Raw genomic sequence first — 23,286 nt, 5'->3', positions numbered from 1 at the left:
ACAAGAAATAATGAATGGAAATTAGAAATCAAGAGATACAACACATCCCATTGTGGGAACTTATTCACACACAAGATATGTGACAAGTGGAATAAACTTCCACTAGAAGTTGTAGACAGCAACAGTGTGGAAGAGTTTAAAAGAAAGCTGGACAAGTTCATAGGACACTGTGAATGAACAGTAAAACCTGCTCCTAGAGATAAGTGAGCACACAATGTCTCTTCGGATGGACTCATGTCTTTGTGACATCCTAATCCTTGTAACTCTTTCTGTCTCTACGACACGGCCGGCTCACAAGCAGAAAATAACTTTTTTTATCCCCGAACTGGACGAGGAATGGAACGGTACAGGCGCGTTTGTACTCGTACTCAGTTTGTTAGTCGACTGTTGCGGGTTGTTATAGCTGAGGATGTGATTGTGTATATATATATATATATATATATATATCATATATATATATATATATATATATATAGAGAGAGAGAGAGAGAGAGAGAGAGAGAAGCGAGAGAGAGGAGAGAGAGAGAGGAGAGAGAGAGTAGAGAATACATTAAATGTTCATAAGTTCATCAGTACTCCCTTGAAATATATATATATATATATATATATATATATATATATATATATATATATATGTGTGTGTGTGTGTGTGTGTGTGTGTGTGTGTGTTCTAACATGAGCCTCACGACTTAATTAAGAACGCCATTTTACACCAGTAATGTAATTGTCTCCTATTTCTTACTCCATAGAATCTTCTCGAGATTGAATAGTGTACCGCGTCCCGTGGACCACAATATTATTATTCTTTTTTACTGTAGTAGTTTACTCGTCTAAGCGGGTGATCTCTCCTCAAGCGAGTGTGCAGGTTTCTTTGTTTGGAGAGAGAGAGAGAGAGAGAGAGATTTTGAGAGAGAGAAGAGATGAGAGAGAGAGAGAGACGAGAGGGAAGGAGGAGGGGGAGAGAGGGGAGGGAGAGATTGGGACTCGGGTAAGACGCTTAATGAGTTATAATTAGTTCGTTAATTCGTAAATGACTAAACGCGGCCTTCTTTTGTTTTTCAGTCCTTGGAAAAATATGTTGGCGTCCTTCCAAGATTGTCTAATAATAATAATAATAATAATAATTAATGATAATAATCTATCAATTACTCTAGGGGGCGTTTGAGGTTAGGGGGAGCCAATGGTTGATAGTCTGGCGTTCTTTCAGTATTTAAGACGCTAATTTTACGTATATTTTATATAAAATATTTATATATACATATAAATGTGAGTGTGAGTGTTATAACAGAGAGAGAGAGAGAGAGAGAGAGAGAGAGAGAGAGAGAGAGAGAGAGAGAGAGAGAGAGAGTCATGCGAATCCCGAACAATTCATTTTTTAAGTTTATTTGTTTACTTATTCATTTACCTATATATATATTTATCGATCTAAACCCTTAGACCTAACGACTAGAAACCCATTTGTAATGACAATACGAGGTCTAGGATTTGCCGCCAAGTGACGCTCACCAGTTTTGGCGGGAAATGATAAGAAGAGGAAGAGAGAAAACTGTGACTGGAGGCGAGTTGGAGGATGACCTATCTTGAATCTAAGGACGCCCTTCGAAATTAGGATTGACGCAACGAATGAAAGGAATAGGGAATAGATAGACGAAAATGGGGGGGAAAAAAAATGGGTCATAAAGAATGGGATATTTAAACCGTCAGCTCTTTTGCGCCCAAAGCAAAGACTCCGGCGAAAAAAAGGAAAATGACCAAGAGAGAGAATTTAATTAAGGAGTCCTATCTAGAGAGAGAGAGAGAGAGCTTACGCTTGAAGCAGTGTGTGGGGTTTCTCGTAATTAATGCTTCAGATATAATAGCGCACAAAAAAAAAAAAAAAAAAAAAAAAAAAGACGAGCGGGCGGTAATGCAAGAGATTGTCATTAGGAATTTCATTAACATTTGCTCTTCTTCCCTTGAGAGTTTATCTGTTTTGTTTATGTGCGAGGAGAGTTTCTCTCTCTCTCTATCTACTATTCCTATCTATTATCATCTAATCTATATACTCGTATATGAGACTAGTCGTCGAAAATGTTTATCAAAGCTCATCATGACTTTTCGGAGAAAAAAAGTTACCGAGACAAGTGCCAAAGGATGGTGAAGCAGATGCTCGTGAAGAGACTACGAGAACGCCCTTGAGAAGTGTCGTTGAAGTGTAGCGAAGTACTGTGAAGCGTTTTCAGAGAATTTAGCAGGTCTTGGACTGGTTGGGTCGGGTTGCTGGGAGAGGGTTAACGGTGGGTGGGTGGTGGGGGTGTCGCCTTTATTTTATCATTCCAGTTTGCTAATGGCAAAGCTGAGAGAGAGAGAGAGAGATAAAGCATATCTAGGCTCATTATTTGTAAGAATGAACTAACTGGCTCTCGGTCACAAGTGTATAATTGTCTATAAAAACTCTGAATTTATTTTAAATAATTTCTTACTCCTTTTCAAGTACCTATATGCCTAGCTTTCTTGCGGTATCACTTAACTAGTTTACTCATTTTCAGAAGTTACGTTATTTTTATGAGTTAACTGCATTCACCTCATTTATCTTACAGTAGGTATAGTGCTCTACTGACACTAATCATTATGAAGTAATTTTTATTTAACGATTCTATGACATTACTGTAATTGTGTTGAGGGAAAACTATATTATATTATATATATATTAATATCTATATATATATATATATATATATATATGTGTGTGTGTGTGTGTGTGTGTGTGTGTGTGTGTGTGTGTGTAATCGACAGATCAAAATGACAAATTTCCTAAATGACGAAGAACAAGTAAAGAAAAAAAAAGTTATGTGAAATCCCAGTACACGAAAATAACGAAGCAAAACTATCTGTTAATAAAAGAAACCATTAAAATCCAGTAATATGCGACAAATTTGGAGCAGTTTCACAAGTGCAAACGAGCAGTTTGTGTATTTCCCTTGACCAATGTCCGAATATTTGCTCCTACCCATTCTCTCTCTCTCTCTCTCAGCAGCAACGGCCCTGGGCGGCATCCTCGTTACGTCAAATTAGTGGTTCCTCAGCATCTCGTGCATTTGGAGTAATTCCCTAATTCCCATATACATATTTTGTCCCCCACATGTGTTTTAAATTATTTGCTCCTACTCAGATTTATTCATCTCTCTCTCCCTCGCCTTGTCTCCCTGCTGCAGCGACGCCCTTGGGCGACATCCTCGGCCTGTCCGGAGAGTTGCTGGCCACCATCGTGGCATCTGTGGCCTTCCTGTGCTGCGCATGCGGAGTGGCGGTCGTCGTCTGCATCTACCGGAGGAACCGCGTTCTCCACACACCGCCTCCTCAGACCCAGCCCTCTTACCCCAGTAAGTTTATTTTTATTATTATTATTAGTTCATAGCTTTATATTTAATTAGGTAATATAAATTATTATCTAATTGCAAGAGGACATGATGGATGAGGTTTCTTACTGTTTGGAAGTATTTTCTTTTGTTTTTTATGAGTTCTCTGTTTTTGTAGATATTTATTTTGCTCTGTTTTTGTAGCTATTTATTTTGGTATATTTATTTCAGTATGTAATGGCAGGAGGACATGATGAATTAGTTTCCTACCCCCCCTTTTTTGACTAACTAAGCTTATTATGGTGTTGACTTTTTTTCTAGAGTAGTAATTAGTTTTGAATTTGCCAATATATTAAAATTATGTGTTTTACAGCGGGGAGACGATGATGAAAAGGGTGCCAAACTTGCTTGGATTAATTACTAAGCCTATTATGGTGTAAATTCAATTTATTAGAGTAACCTTTGGAGTTCGGTATTTAAATTGTTAATACGTTAAAATTATGAGAATTATGTTACAGGAAGACAGATAAATAAGGCTCCAAACCTGCTTTGAGCAGCTAGGCCTTGAGCACAAGGCCTATTACGGTACTAATTCGGTCGATTCTTTTCTGTGGCCCTTAAGGGCCCCACACTCTGAACGATTGTCTGTATCGACAAACGCACACACTATTCAGACAGTATGAACGATTCTCCGGACCAATATCAGTTTGAACAAAGATTTTGTCTCGGAAGCTTTTATCGGCAGACAAACCCGTACGTTGAACGACCTGTGTATGACAGACACGAAGCTCCGCCCACTTTTGCATTCAGACAAGCCCATACACAATGTTTTTGCGAACGATACAGACAATCGTTTATACAGTCGTTTAGTGTATGGTGCCCTTTAGAGATTTTATATTGAATTTGCTAATACGGTAAATTAGTTAGTATTTAAAGTCCGGAAGACGTGGTGAACAAGCTTTTCAAGCCTGCTTGGATAACTACTAGACCCATGGGACTAATTCAGTCTAATTAGGCCTGCCATGAAGCTCTGTAAAACATGACATAATTACCCTATTTAATAGTAGTAATAAAGTACCAATTACGAACATATAAGTAATATACAGTATCTTACATCACTGTAACCCATGAAATAAGGTAGAACAATATCTTACGTTAACGGTGGATGTACCAATTAAGGTGACCAGGTAGGTTAGTAGGTTAGGCATTAGCCAAGGTCTAAAGAATAGTTTATCCAACCCTTGGGCTACGTTAAAACAGAGTAGAAAAGCAAACATGGTCGCTGAGGTAGAATAGAAAGCAAAACATCATCCAAAGATAAATTTTGAAAGGTGACAGAAATTGAAGTAATTTGCATCGACAAGAATAATGTCTAATTTAGTTTGGGATTCGTCATAATTATAAAATTTATCATTGGCAACCTTTAAGCCTGTTAGAGAACGTGCTTTCAACCTGAAGTAAAGTAGATATAGGCCTAGAATTATGATGGAGGTGACACATCGCAAGAAGTCAACCAGAAAGCCCTGCCGAAATCGTGACAGAAAATAGACATGTTCCCCACAGGAAGGAAGAAAGAAAGAAGGAAGGAATGAGAGAAATTGCTAAAGGTAACTACCATAGCTTGGAAGTGTAAAGGAAATTCACAGTCAGAGCAGGAAGGATGGTATTGTTAAAAAGAGAGAAAATAAAACGTATGAAACTATGTTGGTAGATCAGTCATAAAACAATAATCACCAACACTGAAACACGGAGACATATAAAAGAATGTAAAGTAGGGTATGATGAGGGAATTACGAAAACTAAGAGGCAACTACACCAGGCCATGTTTGTCAAGGGAGAGTTTACAAGATCGCAATAGCTTGCTTGTCAAAATGGAGAACAAGATTTGAAATGTCCTTCACTTGAATGTATGTAACAAGTTGCCTGTTGCATCGGAAACAGGTTAGAGAATTTGTACTTGATCCAATAGGATAATTTACCCACAAACTTGTTTCTATAGAATGAGCAATGATGAAAAAGGAAGATGAGAGGTAGCACTGTGCCCTGGTTGGCTAAGCTACAGAATTAAGGGGGTATGTGATCTGCGAGATAAAGTCACACGAAAGATTTCTTTTTAGGGAAGAAAATGTTTTTTGGTATCTTAATCAAGACCTTGCTTTGAAACACCACATACTTACGTTGTGTGTGTGTGTGTGTGTGCGCGTTTTCTTCAAGGTAAAGGTTATTGTAAACCTATAATAGAATACAGATATTAAATATTCATATTTCAACAGGAAATGTTTGACTAACCCATTGCAGCCCGCTCTTACTATAACAATGATATGTGAGGGATCACATTGGGAAACCCAGGTGTTTTGGACGAGGAACACAAAACTTAGCCGAGTACAGGGATGCATCCAAACCTAATCTTTCTTAACCTAATCAGACCTAAGGCACCGGAACTTACCTGACCTGGAGGCTTTGATTTTCTGCAAATGCCTCCCCACCCCCCACCCACCCAAACCTCCTGTCCTCATCTGACCTAAGGGATTATTGGTGAAATACATACTATCGGGGTGCATCCCATACATAACGTTTTCAGCCTAAACCAACATGGGACTGTAGGAGGGGAAGCCAAACTTCATCTCCCTTAGATTTTGCCATTTAAATCCAGGGTGTCATGAATCATATTTGCTTGCTTACATGCCTTGGTTATTGTTATTGGTTATGTATTGCCCTCTTTGCTCCTTCCCACCAAAACTATAGTATGCAATTGTGGTCCCTAAATATTATTAATGGTTATGGGTTTTCAGTCTACATTGAAAAGCCGCTCTGCATGAACACACCTACAAATAGATGAAAATTGAGGAAAATATAATAAAAGTAACAGCCATGTGAGACAGGAGACCAAAAGAAAGAGGCAAAGAAAGGGCTGAAAACAATACAGGTGTGAGCCAAAGAAATTAAAAAAACAAGATAAATCCGAAATTTTCATTCTACGTAATATTACAAGGGACTGAATTCATGGCCTTTAGATATAAATTAATACTCTTAATGATTGATTGAATACAGAATTTAGGCCAAAGGCCAAGCACTGGGACCTATGAGGTCATTCAGGGCTGAAACTGAAACAGTTTTACACCTAAAAATAACAAAAGGGGTTACAGCCAGGGGACTGAAGGCATGCTGTTAAGAACCTTAGGTAATGCCTACAGTGCACTGGATGAGGTGCACTGACAACACTACCCCCCGACAGGGGAAATACTCAGCCATATTCAAATGGAATATTCCATTTATTGTATTCATGAATAATGAGTTCATTACTGCTATCTGGTTTTTGTACACTGTATTAGAATTATATCATAGATAAACCTTTAGCTTCTTTATTGTGGATGGAAAATGATACATGCTTTCATCTCCATTTCCTGAAGGAAGCAGCTACTGTTTATGCATAAATTTATTACATATATACTAATGATTAATGTTTCCAATTAAAAATTCTATAACTGCTTTGTGCTTTGAGTCTATATTCCTCCTCAAGGACCTGTAATGTATTTTATTATGTGACAGACACCATTTGTAAATGCCTCCTCAACTTACAGATGCTTTGAGGGTCTGGCCTTTCTGGTAAGTAACTTTAAAGACCCTATCTCATTCCTTGCACTGGCATTTTCCAAATATCTTACAACTAACAGCAATTCCCTACAGTTCTTAACCTAAACCAACTTGTACTTTACAATAATCATTCAATTTAAGAGATATATCAAAAAGTATATATCTAGAATGGTAGCATAGGGAAAAATCTTATTATGGTTGTTGACAAGTAAAGAAATCCACAGAGTTGAGAGCCTTATGCTGTTGTGTTAAGAATGAATTTTTGGACAGTTAGTCCAGGTTAGAAATGAATGTCAAGCAGCCGTTAATACAATGAACTCACTTTCTAACTTCCTTTCGCAGTGGAGGTGAGCGGCAACTATGGGACCAACGGTACCTTTGGAACGATGATAGTAGAGAAGCCTCCCCCTTACCCAGGGGCCCCACAACACACCTCTGTCATTCCTCCAGGTGGGATTCTGACACCTACTATATTCTTTCTTAGACAAGGGTTTACATAAAACCAGCATGGCGAGCACTTCATTCAAGTTTGCTTTCTGGAAAGCTTGCCTCCATACATAAAAAACAACTGTAGTTTTCATATTGACAGAAAGTTGAATAGCTTACCTTATGCTCTATTGCTTTTTGCAAGTCTGAAGTAATTAATCATTTAAAAGTAGTACATAGTACTGTATGTTGATTTAACTTTTCAAGACTTATAGCCTAGTGTACTTTTCACTGGAAAGTTTGTTTTAATTTTCAATAAATCTGTCGATATGAGGATAATGATAATGCCTTCTTTGCTTCCAGTTAAATTAGACAGACAAGTTTAGCATATGATTATAGAGCAGAATTACTGTAGTACATATATTAAAATAGTGTAGCTTTGTAATGGATCCATAGCTAATCTGGGAAAGACATGAACTTTGTTACCTTTTTCACTAGATGTGGGGAGGTAAAGGAATAGAATTTGTTTTTAGATAGGTATGCTTATTATCACATGAAATGAATCATTAAAATGTCAGAATGTCAGTGAAATGGATCTTATCTTCCATTATATCTGAGAAACAAGTTGACAGAAAAAAATGAATGGTTTGAGACATTTTTAATAAGTCCAAGTCTCTCACGATTTGAAGTGTTTTATTAGTTTTTATGAAGTCTGTTCCTAAAATATTCTTTTATTATAAAATATTGCCTTATGGAAGTACAATCAATTACAGTGAAATGAGGCAGTCAACTTTGTCCACTTCCGTCCTTTTTCACATGATGACCCCAGCTGCAGTTAATCAAGCTTTTTGCATAGTCAAATCATTTATGGATTCATTAATATGCTTACAAGACAATAGTATAGTAATATGGTCTACAATTTATGTCTCCAGTGCTAAAGGAGTGTAGTTTTCTGATTTAAAAATAATCATTCATCATAGATTGAAAAGAATGAGTAGCGATATTACTGCATAAGTTCTAGGTGCTGTATAAATGACACTTATTTTTTGGCATCTTTGTTATGAGTACTTTATAAGTAAAAATGTTTAGGGTCTCCTGTATAACCTTTTCTTTGTTTGTATATAAGTCTTTTAACTCAGATGACAGAATGACAATATTTCTCGCATCCTTGCAATTGAATGCTTTCGTAAAAGTCTTGCAGTAAAGTGCAGTTACGTCTACCGTTTGCCACATGCATATTAATCTCTAGCCAAGTAGCCCAAGATATATTGCATTATTAGAGTGAGCATGACTCATGTTAGTTAGAGAATGGCCTTGCGGTTAGTGAACAAGGTTTTATAGAAGCCTTGAAGGTCATCCATTGCCTCGGTCACTCACTCACTCACTCAGCACCTCTTTCCTTTAGCGTGGATTGTTCGCCTGTACACTGATCACCTTCCTCCCCCCCCCAGGTGGCAACAACTCGGGTCAGTTGTCTTTCCCCGGGTACACTGTGGGCTGCAGCGCTCGCTATATTTACCCCTTACCTTAGACGTGTTTAAGCTCACCTCATTCATCACAACGATCTCTAAAATACTACTACTACTACCACTACTACTACTACTACCACTACTACTACTACCACCATCATCTTCATCAAGACCTGTGTGGGCATAAAAGCGCCATCAACAACCTTGCCCTCTTCTCCTTCCTCAGGTATGAGTCAGGGAAGTTTCTGGGCCGTAATTTTCAAACCGTTCTCACTTCGAGTGCGGTATTTTACTCAATGTGTCCTGACAATATTGTGCATATATTCTCTTATCCTACATCACCTTTCTCTCAGTGAGCCTCGTCCATGATTGCCTCTCTTTTATTCTTGATTGATCCTCTTTTGTCTTATGAATTTATATAGTGATAAACATATGCAGGATGGGAACAAAATCATTGAGTAAAATAACGTACCTCGAGTGAGGAGGGCTCACTCTACGGCCCCAAAGCCTCTCAGGCTCTCTCTTCCTCTGTCATTCCTTCACTGTCTCCCTGCCTTTCCTCCCTTCTTTCCCCCTTTCTCTGTCATGTCCTTCAACTCCAAGCTTGAGCATCATTCATGTGTTGATAACCTAAAACACTGATTGCCCTCTTTGCTTTCGTTCGATAGGTTCGAGCCCGGGAAACCTGGTCCGCCCTGCGTTCGGGGTGGGGTGCAGTACGCTACGACCGCTCACAAATCTCTTCTTCCCGTGTCTGTAAGAGCATCAGGCTCTGAGAGCGATGTGTCCTCGACGCAAAAGGAAGAGTGGTTTGTATAGGTAAGATCGTCAAATGCTTAGTACAATATGAACTTATCTCTTCATTTGTACTGTGATAAAGGTAGCCGACTGCTCGTGAAATATCATGCCATCTGGCGTCATTTCCTTCCAAATCGTTATGGTCAGGAGGTTTGTCTTTGGGAAACCCGCTGTAAGTTTTATTCAGTCGATGCCAGCACATTTACTATTGTTATTGTTGGAGAACAGAAAGGCATTTTCCTAAGTTCACAGCATTGTGGTAAAGATTTATTCACGTGAGATTAAGCCAGCCTTGTGCTGGCACAGGTTCTTGCCCCAAGGCAGCCCATAAGTGACTATTAGAGAGGTTCATCTGTTAGATTAATCCCCCATTTCACTACATTTCTCTAAGAAGAAAAATAGCCTTAGCTCTTAGTAAAATACTACGACAAAAGAACAAATGGGGATACATTAATGGAGTTCTTGATGGTTGTGTACCAAACTTTTAACTCAAGAAACAGAAAAGCTCTAGCAGTAGCCAGTTCATGAGTGGTAGCAATTTATATGCTTAAGTTTCTCACTCCAATTGTCAGAGAAAAGTCCTGCCAATTTGTGGATGTGACACACTGTATATATTACTTTTGTGGTATTCCAAGTGGACTTGTGCCAATCTTGCATGAATTTATCCCCGAAAACTAATTGATACAAAAAAATTGTATCTAATTAAGTAAAACTTTCTCACACCACCTGATATCTCTGCAAGAGAAAAGAATTTGCTTATATCTAAAATATTACAAAGCACCAATATGTGTATGTGTATGTATGTAGTATATGTAACATGCTACCTCTGTAGCTTTCGTGGATTTGTACCAACTAATTTAACCGTCTGCAAAAACAGAAGAGCTCTCACACTGACCAGTAGTGATATTTTAATGGAAACATTCTTTCCTTCAATTCAAAAATTTTTTGCTTCTTTAAGTAAAGTGTCCATGGAAATCTGTTTTTGAATAAACCACATGCAGTGGCAGATTTAAGGGAAGGGGGCCACCCAGTCATGTGCCCCCCCCCCCCTTCGATATGAATAACAGAACATTTTCTTTCAATAAATCATTATTAGTAGCAGAAAGTTTCTGAGTTAATGATGATTTCAACATCAACTACTACTGTGTGTGTACATATATATGCGTGCTTTCATATAACAATACGTATAGGATATGGATATATAATATATATATATATATATAATAGATATGTATATGTATATATATATATATATATATATATATATATATATATATATATATATATATATATATATATATATATTTACGACGGGGGTTCCATTTTTGAGACGCTTCGTAAGCCGAAAATCGTCGTAAGCCGGAACATCGTAAAAAATCCTAAGAAAAACCTTACTTTTAATGCTTTGGGTGCATTGAAAACTATGTAAACTGCATTCTTATTGCATTATTCATCAAAAAAAAACCTTCAAATATTGATTATTTTGCATTTTTGGTGCCATATTTCATCTGTCAGATGAGTGTTGTAGGCGTTGTAACCCTGGAAATAATGCCTGATGAATATAATTGAGAAGCGCATTAACCTCGGAACGTCGTAACCCGAACCCGTCGTAACTCAGGGACTGGCCTGTATGTATGTATGTATGTGTATGTATGTATGTATATATATATATATATATATATATATATATATATATATATATATATATATATATATATATATATATATATATATGATAATCCAAAGTGCCCCCATATGAAAGAGTTCTAGATCCGCCACTGCCCACAAGTAATATTGAAGGGATAAATGTGAATTGGAATACAGACGCCATAAAGTCCAGTACTACAAACTGAAACTGTAAGTTTTATTGTTTGCTCACAGTCACAGAAGAGCTATATTTGCAGTGTATCTGCTGGATGCTAGTATATGTTAAATGCAAATAAAAGACTAATGTTTAGAGGTTCAAATATTTTATTGCTGTGTATTAGAAAATGCCTTGCAACTTTTTTAATGCCAGTATGTTGATCATATAAAATTACACAACCAACATTTTGCACACACAAAAATAATTAAATCTTTCTGTCATTTACTTTGATATTTTAATCTAAATCTGTGAGTACTCTCAAACAGAAAGGATTTAGAATACATTCTTTCAGTATTATGAGATATTTTTGCAATTTAAATTCTCAAAATTTAACTCTGCATGGTGATATTAATCAAAATCCTGGCTAAATTTAGATATGAGATGACAAATAAAAGTTGGATCTACAACTGTAGTACTGTAATGCATTTGTTACATTTAAAACTTAATTTTCATAATTAAATACAGTATATTTTAGCTAAGATACAGAATATCAAGGACTTGGATTTAGTTTATATAGGTGAACATACGTAAGTGACTACATTTTGCCATTGCCATTAGCTCCATAATGCATAGTTTGACACTAAATGCTCAAGTAGTTTACAGCCTCAAGAAAACACAACATTGTGATGAAGAATCCTAGAAAGGGCTAAAACCACCTACCCGTTTTCCAGGTGCGGCCACACACAGTGTACGAATCTCCCCAGACGCAGGGTGAGTCCCGAAAACGTCTGCAAGTCACTGCCCCCCAGGCAGACGAAACAACTTTGTCTCACTTCAGTCTTCACTGTTTCCTGCAATATTTCACATTCACCACTTTTCTTCATTCTTTCCTGAGTGTATTATAGTAATGTATGAGAATTGTTTATAAGTGTTGAATGTCAAGAGAGAACAGGCACTTCAATAATCCATGACTCAAGAAGGGTCAATGTCACTAGAAAATGCCTTCATTGTCAAGGACACTTTTGTTTTTTCTTTTGTGTGAAACCTGTGTTGTCATATCATTGTTGGCAGCAGAATTATGTGACTTTTATCATATGAAATTGCTAGAGTATAGGTTGCAAAGGAAAATGCCCAGAATTTTGAAGGGAGGTTTTCCCCAATGAACTGATTGCTAAATACAGTATATTTTTAAATGGCAGCTGTTTACTGACAATTTTTATGTTTAATGTCAAGGATATAAGCAGATAAGTTAAATTTTGCTTTGCATAATTAATTACTGGCCATTTACTTCTCTTAGTATGTACAGTACTCAATCCTGTGTTGATATATCTCATCATTACTGGATTTCATCTGATATAGTCATGATATACAGTTATTAGTGTTATACAGTACTTGTGAGGTTAGCTATTCAGTATGTTTCTTTCCATTCCATATATTTAAATGTTATGTCCTGTTTGTTACTGAATTTATTGGTCCGTACTGTGTTCAACCTTCTGTATGTAAGCTGTTGCCAAACAAATCTCGTAATTTCCTCTAGTGACGTAAAGTACCTTAAATTAAAAATGTTAACAAATGCAAACCTTTCATAAAATTATTGAAGATTTTTCAATGAGATTATATTTCTGTCTTTAGTGGCCTTTGAATTAAGAGAGAAATGTTTTTCAGTTGTTCTCATAGCAGTGTAGAAAATTTTTTGTATCACAAGCAGTTGATATATATGCTGTATAGATAAGTCTAGATTTGCATGCGTACATATATGTACATGTACAGTCACATATATGTATGCCTGTTGATTTAATTTTTAACTGAATTCTATCAGTAATGTTCTAAATATCCCCAATCCGTCATTTTCATTCCAAATGTAGGATCCAGCATTATTACAGATAATCACTAATCATAGAAAGTTGATGACAATACATACTTACAAAATGCTGTAAGAAATATGAAACTTAAAGCAGTTGGTTTGATAAAAAATCTTTGAAATCTAAGGAAATATTCATGTTTATCATTGCTTTAATTCTAAGAGACAATAAGACAGTTTTCTTTTTCATATACTGTATGTATTTATATTTATAATAATGTCATGAACCAATTAATGTGTTAAAATACCATGATCCTAAATGTGAATTAACTTGCTGTTACAGTACGTATATATATTCTGTATGTATTAGGAACAGGAAAGCTTAAACACACTCGTGATATATTAGGAAGAAACTCTTATCTTAACATGTACAAATGGTATCAAGCAAGTTGCTGCATACTTGATAAAGATGGTAATAGGTAACATAAAAGTATATCCAGCAAGTTGGCCAAAGTTTACACAATTTGATATAAGGGAAATCTGCATAAGTACATACATACATACATTACAAAACTAACAGGTAATCTTTAAGTTTTGTTCATTTTCATATTCTCTTTGTTTGACATTAATACTCATATAATGTAGTGTTTCAAGTTGAGTTTGAACTGACTTAACTTAAAATTAACATTAGGTTCTTTGGTGACAGCAAACAGTATCCTAAAAGATATGTACTAGGGGACTGAAGCAATTGCAACGACCATATCATAGAAGCATATCAAAATGGAATACATAGTACCTACAAATTACATTGATCTATAAATTTCTCATCATCCAACACTGGTGCATGATGTACATAGGAATAATGAACGTTTCTGAGATTTTGTTATATTTGTGAAAGCAGGTGGTATTAAGTATGCATATCTACATTGCAAGGAGTGCAATAATGAAGTACTTTTTAACGTAAGAAATCATAAGGATCTGTGTTATGGCTTTTTCATATTCTCCTAGACTTTATAGCTAAAACAGGCATTGATAAAAAGCTTCAAAGACTGTGATTACGTACTATTTCAATAATAATTTCACTGAAAGTGGACTTGGTTATAATATGGACACATTTAACAGCATACTTTCATTTCAAGTCCATTAATATTTTAAAGTATTTTCAGTTTATTAATATAGAGTATTCAGATTCATATTACAAATGAGGGCATATCAATAACTTTAAAAATTAAAAAGCATTTGCTCGAAAAATTCTGTGTACTGCAAGTGTTCTGTCAATGCTATGAATTTCCTTCAGAGAAAATTTTACGCCATTATGTCTGCCAAATAACCGTTATAAAATTCCATCCCAGTTCAGCAAAACCAGGCTTAATCTAGCTTTCTTCCTGAATAACAAATTACATAATGCCTTGCTAAATGCAACATTTTGTATTCCAAGATGAGCTATTACATTTTAAACCGTGCAAGAAACTGAAGAAAAGGTTTCATGTCAACCATTCAGGCAATTTAGCAAGAACTTTGTTCAATATTCATTTTTGACTAGATTACTTTACTCTAATTGAAGAAAATGAATAGCCTTTAGCCCTAGCTAGGCTTTGCAGGGTCCTTTCCACTTTGCAGACTGACTGTTTCTTAGGGAAGTACAGATGTCTATAAATCCATTTTGATCCTAATGAGCCCATCACTTTGACTTCCAAAAAAGGTTGTTTTATATAAATAAAAAGTAGTGCTCATGTTGTTTATGAATTGTACTAAAGCAGGATATAGAGTTTATTATTTTTGATGAGTAATAAGTGAGTAGGGTGTACATTGTAGTCAGAGTGATTCACAATTCCCGCCAGTTAGAGACTGGCGTGGAATTTGTAACCTGTGGTCTGATCTAGATACATTCTTTCTTGTCTTCTATAGATACATTTTTATTTTGGATTTACATGTGAGAAGGGTACAGGATAGACCGATCTTGGATATCCACATGTTTCCTTTTGAACAGAACATTATATAGACTCCATTCAACTTTATCGTCATAGGTTCCAGGGCGTATGTATCTAATTCCAGGCCCCACCTATTGTAGAAACCTACACTAATGAGGAAACAGATGAGCTGTATGAATGGCCTGAGATCTCGTTAAGCGTGAATCTCTCTCTCTATATATATATACTAAAGTGTGTGTTCATTTCTTGATGGATGTTCCATTTGAGTCACTTGGAGGTGACATTTGTGTGAGTCAATTTTTTGCATATTGAGTGCAACTAGTCATTAAGGTGCTCTAAAGGAGGAAGTATATACATTGTAATTTAGACCTACGCATTCAAGAATTAGTGAGGGGTATCTTCACAAATAATCATTAGTGTTTTACGCTGTTTCTAAGATGGATGATTATGTCAACATCATCATTTATATCCTTGGATTTGAAGGGAGGAGGAAATAAGCCTAAAATATCACCTTCCTAATAATATTCCATTAAAATACGTTTTTTTTCTCTTAGGATCAAGTAGTGCCAATGGTAAACTTGCAAGTATAAGGAAAAAAATTCTGTCAGTTTCCTACTACCCTCAGTGATAAAATTTAGGTACTCTGTCACAGCACAAAAGATACTCCTCCTAAATCTACAAATTAGCCTAATGCATAGTTCCAGTTTGTGTAAGTATCTACTGTGTCTTTTTTATAGTTTTTCTTTTTTATTGTAATCAGTTAATTTTTAAGATCTTTTTTTCTAGAGTACAATAACCAAGTTGCTGCAACCACTTACCTTGGAAACTGTATTTCAAGGAAGCACTGTAGCATTATATTTTATTCGCATAGGAGGCATGATTCTTCATGCATTGTTAGGTCAAGTTGATGGCAATATAGTTATCTGTGTTCATTTATATGATGTTTTTGTAAAAAGTCCACCCAAAATTCTTCTGCAGACTAAAGACAAAATAGGTCAGTTCTCTTCAATCAAGTGTTTTGTGGCTTATTACAATAGGCTTAGGTATATGTAATGTCCATTCATAAAAAATACAAAATAACTTTTCATATGCGAGTATTTTTGCTTCATACCATCACGAGACTGAGTAGTCAGCTTTAATTTTTGAAATACAAGTCACAAAAGTTGTCAAAATCTGTTCTCGTCTAACTCGTTCATGTGAACTGAAAGTCGTGATATTGGAAATGGCTTTATATTATTAATTATTATTATTAATTATTATTATTATTATTATTCAGAATATGAGTCTTATTCATATGGAACAAGCCCAAAAGGGCCATTGACTTGAAATTCAAGCTTCCAAAGAATATGATGTTCATTTGGAAGAAGTAATAGGAGGTAGAAGGAAGTTAAGAAAGAGGAGATCATTTACTAGAAAAAGATAATCATCAATATAAAATATTGTAATGAGGCCCATGAATCACATACCTTAAGTTCTCACTGGGCTTCTACATAGGATCTCCTCTAGAATAAGAGGTGGGAAAGGAAAAAAAATTATATAAATTTTCATAATAAAATTTATTATTTGGATACTTACCTACTATAAAATTTAGCTATATCTCCCCACCGATTAAGCGAGTCGGCATTCAAACAAAAAAATTGAATGGCTGCCCGGATGACCTAGTTTACCTGTTCTCCACCAGGTGTGTTTCGAATGTTTCAGCTCTTGTCAGAATTCTCCTTGACAGCCCACTATAAGTTGTGGGGAGATTGGGTGGGTCTACTTTACCAGTAGGTAAGTATCCAAATAATAAATTTTATTATGAAAATTTACATTATCTGAGATGAATCTTACCTACTGTTAAATTTAGCTGATTCCCACATTAAGAAGAGGATGGTGGGCAGTGCAGCTAAACAAAATTCCGCTCAGCCATTCGAGCTAAAGGTTTCTTATACGAAACCCAAAACATTCTCACCTGATCTGGAATCCTTGGTGGATTTTACTACCACCAGAAGTTTGATTCCATTCAGGGAGCAAGGCGCTCATACGTATGCAGCAAAGAGTAGCCTTGCGGAAGAAACCGCTTCGATTCAGCCAGCATGAAACGCAAGTGGTATGAGGGACCCCTGTGCCTGGGTCCAAAAGCCCTATCAAACGACAGTCACTTAAAATGAATACCTTTACAAAATAAAGGTACACTCTTATACAAAATTTGTACCTTCACGCTCCCCAAAATATTAAAACCCCGGGATTTAAACTAAAGAGCCTAAAGAATTGCTCTTTTTCGGTTCAGGAAAAGACTACCCACTACTAGTAGTGGATTAAGGGCTTTACTGTTTTCAAACACAATTCTGTATACTTAAGGCAAAAAACTGAATTGTACTTATACTGTGACACATCAATCCTATTCTGGAGAGACAAATGGACTTAACACTAAATGAAGTTGCAACTGCTGCTCACATTATGAATGTTTAACTTCAAATAAGGTAGAAGATATGGAGCTAGTTCTCATACACTAGCCTATCCATTATGTCACAGAGGACCTTGTGTTCCTTGACAAAGTTTCTAAAAATCATAACACAAAAGGTTAACTTTGCCTCTTCCAGGCTTAACCTTCACAAATACATTCTAGGTTTTCTAAAACCACAAAACAAAAGTTAACTTTGCCTTAAATTTAACCATCGGCAAAGGCGTTATAAGTTTCTAAAAATCCCAACACAAAAGGTTAACTTTGCTTCTTCCAGGCTTAACCTTCACAAATACATTCTAGGATTTCTAAAACCACAAAACAAAAGGTTGATTTTTGCCTCTTCCAGGCTAACCTTTGACCACAACATCTGTTTTTCTTAAAACCACAAAACCAAAGGTTAATTTTGCCTCTTCCAGCATTTACCTTTGACAAAGATGTTCAAGGTCTCTAAAAGGATGATAAAAATGTTCTAGGTTTAACCTTTAAATTTAAATGCCCAACAGGATAGATAAGTTTCCTCTTTCCCCCCCAAAGGGGTTAGATTGGAATTCTTACAGGGAACTGTAAAGCATAGCCTTAACATCACCCTCAGCTCTAAGGCAGAAAGCTAAAATAGCATTCCCTTACACCAGCTTACAGAAGGGTGCTGACAGCAAATGACTTATTAACCACTGCTAAATAAAAGGTTTTACAGTAAATTCAGATAAAGTTTAGACCCGCATCTAAACTCCAGAGAGAGAATGATATAGAGATGAAGGGGCTTCAATCTCAACACCTTAAAGTGCTAGTCCTCGGCAAGATCTAAAAGTACTTGATGCAATACTGAGGAAAGTACGTATGGAACGATAACTTTGGAAGTAGACAGTGAAAAGTCTTATTTCCTCTAAACAGAAAACATTGACATCTACAAGGTTCCAGGTGCTGAAAATTCCTCCAGAATGGTACCCTCAGCAACACACAGACCACTGCTTCTGACCCCAGGCCATGGCAGTTTTAAATTAAGGACAGATCCTATGATAAATTGAAAATCTTATTATTGGGAGGGGACATTCTAACCCCTCCAAGCAGTTAAGGAGATGCCTACGTCAATGGAACTGTATGGATTGTGTAGTAGAGTTGATTTCTTCTCAACGGAAGAATGAGACATCTACCAAGAGCACTGGAAATTCTGAAAAGTTTTGCTCTGACTGAGGCTACAAGGGCTCTACAGGAGACTAAGCAATTCTTGAACATGAAATTGCTCAATAGAATTCAGAGTAGATACAAGGGGCAGGCCTATGAGTCTGAATTAGGCAAAGTTTAAGGAAACATCCACTGCTCAAGCCTGAGGGCCAACAAAGTAGTAGTAATCATTCGGCTGTCCCTGTTCATCTACATGGTAGGAAGCTAAATGAGTGTTCCTTAAATCCCCCCAAGTGCCAAACTTATGGATGTCTGGGCCCTTGTAGGCAGTTGTTCTTCCTGAATCCGCAATTGCTAAATCACTGTCCTTCCACAGAATGGATGATCAAACCAATATGTTGTTTCATTTCACTCAAAGCAGCAAACTTCCCACAAAGACTTTGTTTCTGACCAGGAATAAACCTGCTAAGCATCCTGATGTCTTTCCACTGCCCTGACATTTAAAAAGTTTTAACAGGTGTAGTTGACCATTCTGTGTTGCATGAAAGGTTAATGATACTAGTTAAACTCTGTGTTGCATGACAGAGGGAAAAGACCAAAACTTGGACTTAGGTTTAAGAACCAAATGGACGATTCCTGGTTAAAGTGTCCCTCCTACAGTCCTGGAGCCAAAGTTGGTTCTGGATTACTTACAAATTTAATTAAAGTTATTTGTAAGTCGTAATTCTTACGCTGAAACCATACATTAATTGAGCATGATTATCTGAAAATAACCCATAAGGCCATGTTTCCTAATGAGGAAAAGCCCTTACCATATAGGAAGTTTCTTTCTGGTCTAAAATCTTCAAGCAGCACATGCCTATTCATCTTGACCGACAAGCATGCATAAAGAATGGGGGATATAAAGAATGAACAATATAGTGCATAGAAATTGGGCTAGAAGAAGCAACAGGTCCTTGGTCTTTGGAATACTGCTGACAGAGTGGGCTAACTTGAATAACTGATTCAGTAGAAGTGTCTTGCTACTAAAGTCGACACCATCTACCAATGGGCAACAAGTCCCTGACATAACTTATAGAGGGCTGCACACTAACCCAAACAAAGTGCACAGAACAGCAATACCTTCTAGCAAAAACCCTTTGAAGGAACTTGCATGACTGTGGATGTATGGTAAATGGAATGAATACATTCTGCATGTTTACCACAAGTCTGACCATTCTTTGGAAAGGCACTAAAACCATGCTAGAAAACCAACAAGTATATGGACAGACACGTACTGTTATTCAGTCTCCAAATGTCCAAGAATATCTCCAATTACTTATGGGTGTCTTCCTAAAAAATTACCCTTGGACCATCATTCCCTCTATATACAATCTCCTACTAAAAGAGACTATGAGAGATCTCTGCTGAAGACAAGGAAAGCTATAAGAAGGAGAATAAACCAGTGGAGGACAATCACAAAGAATCACAACTGCCCTTCACCGTCTCCACCATATAACATACTGGTCCCAAGTCTCTCCATGCATGTTAGGAGGCTGCAACTGTCCATATCCCAGAACCTGCATCTGCATTTATCCCCGAAAGGTATAAAATAAGACGACCAATAGATAATCCCGAACTGCATAATCAGACAGGAAGCAAAAGTGTTCTCACTTCCAAACAGAGTGAGTATAAGCATGAGGACATTACCCTGCAGCATCAAAAATGAGTTACTTGTTTTAGTTACTTGTTTCCTCGCTAAAAACTCCCGCTGGGTTGGCATCTCCAACTCTCTAAGAAGTCGCAGAGACGAGACAACGTAGAAGATAATAACTCAAGTTAGACTGAAAATCCATCAGCATGTCTGTCTGTCTTGAGTTCATTTCCCCACAGCAAAGAGAAAGAAAGTGAACCTCCTATTAAAAACAGTTAAAGGATCAGTAAGCGTTGTACAGCAAAAGGCGGCCTTCGGCTCTCCGCGACTTTAAAAGACAAGACGATAAGCCAAGGCAGACACAAAGGGAGATTGTGTCCGAGGACAAGAAAAGTTACGAAATGCTCTCAAATTAGAGAAAGCATTGGTTCTCTTCTCCAATATTTAGAGTATCAAAATACCTAAGACAATCAAGATATATTCTCTATGTGGTCTCTATCCTCAACAAAATGAGAATACAGGAAGGCGTAATGTGGCAACAAACGCCGACCTGCCCAAAACGAGTTCCTCCAATTCCATCTAAACTCTTCTTACATCAGTGGGCGACGGAAGGAGACAGCTGCCGACAGGAGGTAAACAAAGAGCTTAAAGGATTGCTCTTTCTCCGCAACCCTTGGCGACAAAAAGTGACACTTATCAATGAGAGGTGACAGTAGCTAAGTGCTGTAACGAATCCACCACGACTCAATGAGAGCAAAACAGTTTAGGCGACTCGAGGCTCTGCCAAGTTCCCACTCCGTACGTTTCAACTGCCTTCACACGAATCAACTGTGTTCACATGAGCCAACAACTTCCACAGCAGGGTTCCCATATGAATCAGACCAAATTATCGTACCAAATCTCTTCAAATTGTCGTATTTTGACTAATAATCTTTTATCGTACAGAGGGTCAAATTTTCGTACTCATACAATAATTATCATACGTCTGGGAACCCTGGTCTGCAGTCCACACGAGTCGACAGAGGGAGAGAGAGATGGAGGCGCCAAAAGTGGGAGGCTGTGGGAGAGGAGTTACAACAACGCTCCCGCCTCGTACGAAAGCGATCGTACATACTTGAAAGCATTCTTAAATGAAACTAAGTTAGAAATCTCTGAAGCTAGAATATCTAACTCGGCGAGAACTGTAGATACTACAGACAGTGTAGACTTGAAAGAGAAACATTAATCGAGGCAGTAGTAAGAGATTTGCCGATAACCAAAGAGGAAGCACGCAAAGAACAAACACAAGCATTACGAAGAAAAAGGAATATGCTAACATACAAGAATTTAGAATAACCAAAACATGAGAGATAAACAGTCGACCGAGTCGACATATCTAAACGTGTAAAACTCGCTACAGATACATTATCATCTCAATAAAATGTCTACACCTATATCATATATTATTAAGCCTATACATGCTAACACCTCAAACTAGGTGTTGAAGACGACAGAATGCACCTACGGAGCGAGCATTAACGCTTACCGAAACAGTCCTTATGTGAACTCTTTAATGGTCCTTTGGCGAACGCTTTAAACGAGATTCAGACCATGAAAAGGGTGAAGGAGGTATTGGAGGGCACAGAATCCCATCATCCCGAGAACCGACCTGGTTCCCTGGCAGCGGACGTTTCCAACTGTCACAGGGCAGTCCTAGGCTCGGGCTATGTACAGACGAGGGCACCAACACCTTACTTCTAACAGGGAACGGGAAAATGAGCACACACTGGAGGGATTCAGAACGGTCCCGTCATGAACTAAGTTCAAATTGTATAATTGTATTAGAACTAAAAATAGGTTAATGTTCTAACTTCTCGTTATGCTTTTCCTGAACCGAATGGGGAGTAGAAGGCGGAGCTACAATGGAAGTCAATACTAGCCTACTAAAATGCCTAGTCTGAGTAGGGATAGCCTGACAGGTTTAAGCCCTGATCTAACTAATTGCTTTCACAATCTATTAGTTCCAGTCTTCCTATATCTGACATATTCAGGCATAAATTTCTCAGAACAATTCCCTACATTTTTCACATCTAGTAGTTCCAAAATCACACCCTGTACCCCTGCCAGTACAAAGGAATGTTGATAAACTTCCAATTTCACCACCCTGGTTACACCAAAACATTCCTACATAGCCTGATGTTATTAGTTTTACTTCCGGTGGAAGATATCCTAGGAAAATGAAATTACAGTACTGTAAAAAAAAAGGTGTAAAACAGCCAAACTTCATAGAATACCAACAATCGCCTAGCCGCAATGGTGGCAAGGAGAATTCTAACAAGTGCTAAAACATTCGAAACACACCTGGTGGAGAACAGGTAAACTAGACAGTCATCCGGGCAGCCATTCAATTTTTTTGTTTGAATGCCGACTCGCCTAATTGGCGGGGAGATATAGCTAAATTTAACAGTAGTAAGATTCATCTCAAATAATAAAAGAATTTGGACAGCAAAACAAGAAGATATACAGATCAGATTACACAAGCAAGAGGCACAAAGCACTGCCTGATCCAAGGGACACTGTAAAGGACCTTTACTAAAGGTTCTCACTCAAAGTGCACTACATTCTGTACACTACTATGGAGGTATCGGTATATCCCACAGAAAATGATATTGTTATGATACAATAAAGTTTCATACATACTTACCTGGCAGATATATACGATTGAAGACCCACCCAGCCTCCCCGCAGGAGACAGGTGGAAGAGAGAATCTGATTAGAAAACGAAAATGGTTCCTAGTCCTGCCACCCAGAGCAGGGCGGTAGATCACCTGACCTACCTGTAGCGAGTGCTGCGAAATTTGAATTTCTGTCGGGGACGACGGAGTCGATAGCTATGTATATATCTGCCAGGTAAGTATGTATGAAACTTTATTGTATCATAA

General features: G+C 37.2%; 1 protein-coding gene and 1 long non-coding RNA gene across 5 annotated transcripts in view; one reads left to right on the top strand and one right to left on the bottom strand.

The window, feature by feature from the left end:
- The window catches only part of LOC135202929 (uncharacterized), a 398,076-nt gene extending 381,828 nt beyond the window's left edge, over window positions 1–16,248 (top strand). For 2 of the 3 annotated variants that reach the window (XM_064232392.1, XM_064232394.1), the window contains 4 exons: window positions 3,195–3,362; window positions 7,275–7,382; window positions 9,496–9,646; window positions 12,161–16,248. In XM_064232392.1, the coding sequence (XP_064088462.1) occupies window positions 3,195–3,362; window positions 7,275–7,382; window positions 9,496–9,587 (368 nt within the window). In that variant the 3' untranslated portion in view covers window positions 9,588–9,646; window positions 12,161–16,248. Of the gene's footprint in view, window positions 1–3,194; window positions 3,363–7,274; window positions 7,383–8,809; window positions 9,054–9,495; window positions 9,647–12,160 lie in introns of those variants that run through there. The other variant, XM_064232393.1, reaches the window with a different exon arrangement.
- The window catches only part of LOC135202930 (uncharacterized), a 473,176-nt gene that overhangs the window by 14,759 nt on the left and 435,131 nt on the right, over window positions 1–23,286 (bottom strand). The window lies entirely within an intron of this gene.

This window comes from Macrobrachium nipponense, chromosome 33 (genome assembly GCF_015104395.2).
Source record: "Macrobrachium nipponense isolate FS-2020 chromosome 33, ASM1510439v2, whole genome shotgun sequence".
NCBI classification, from domain to species: Eukaryota; Metazoa; Arthropoda; class Malacostraca; order Decapoda; family Palaemonidae; genus Macrobrachium; species Macrobrachium nipponense.
This window is presented reverse-complemented; position numbering and strand designations above follow the sequence as displayed.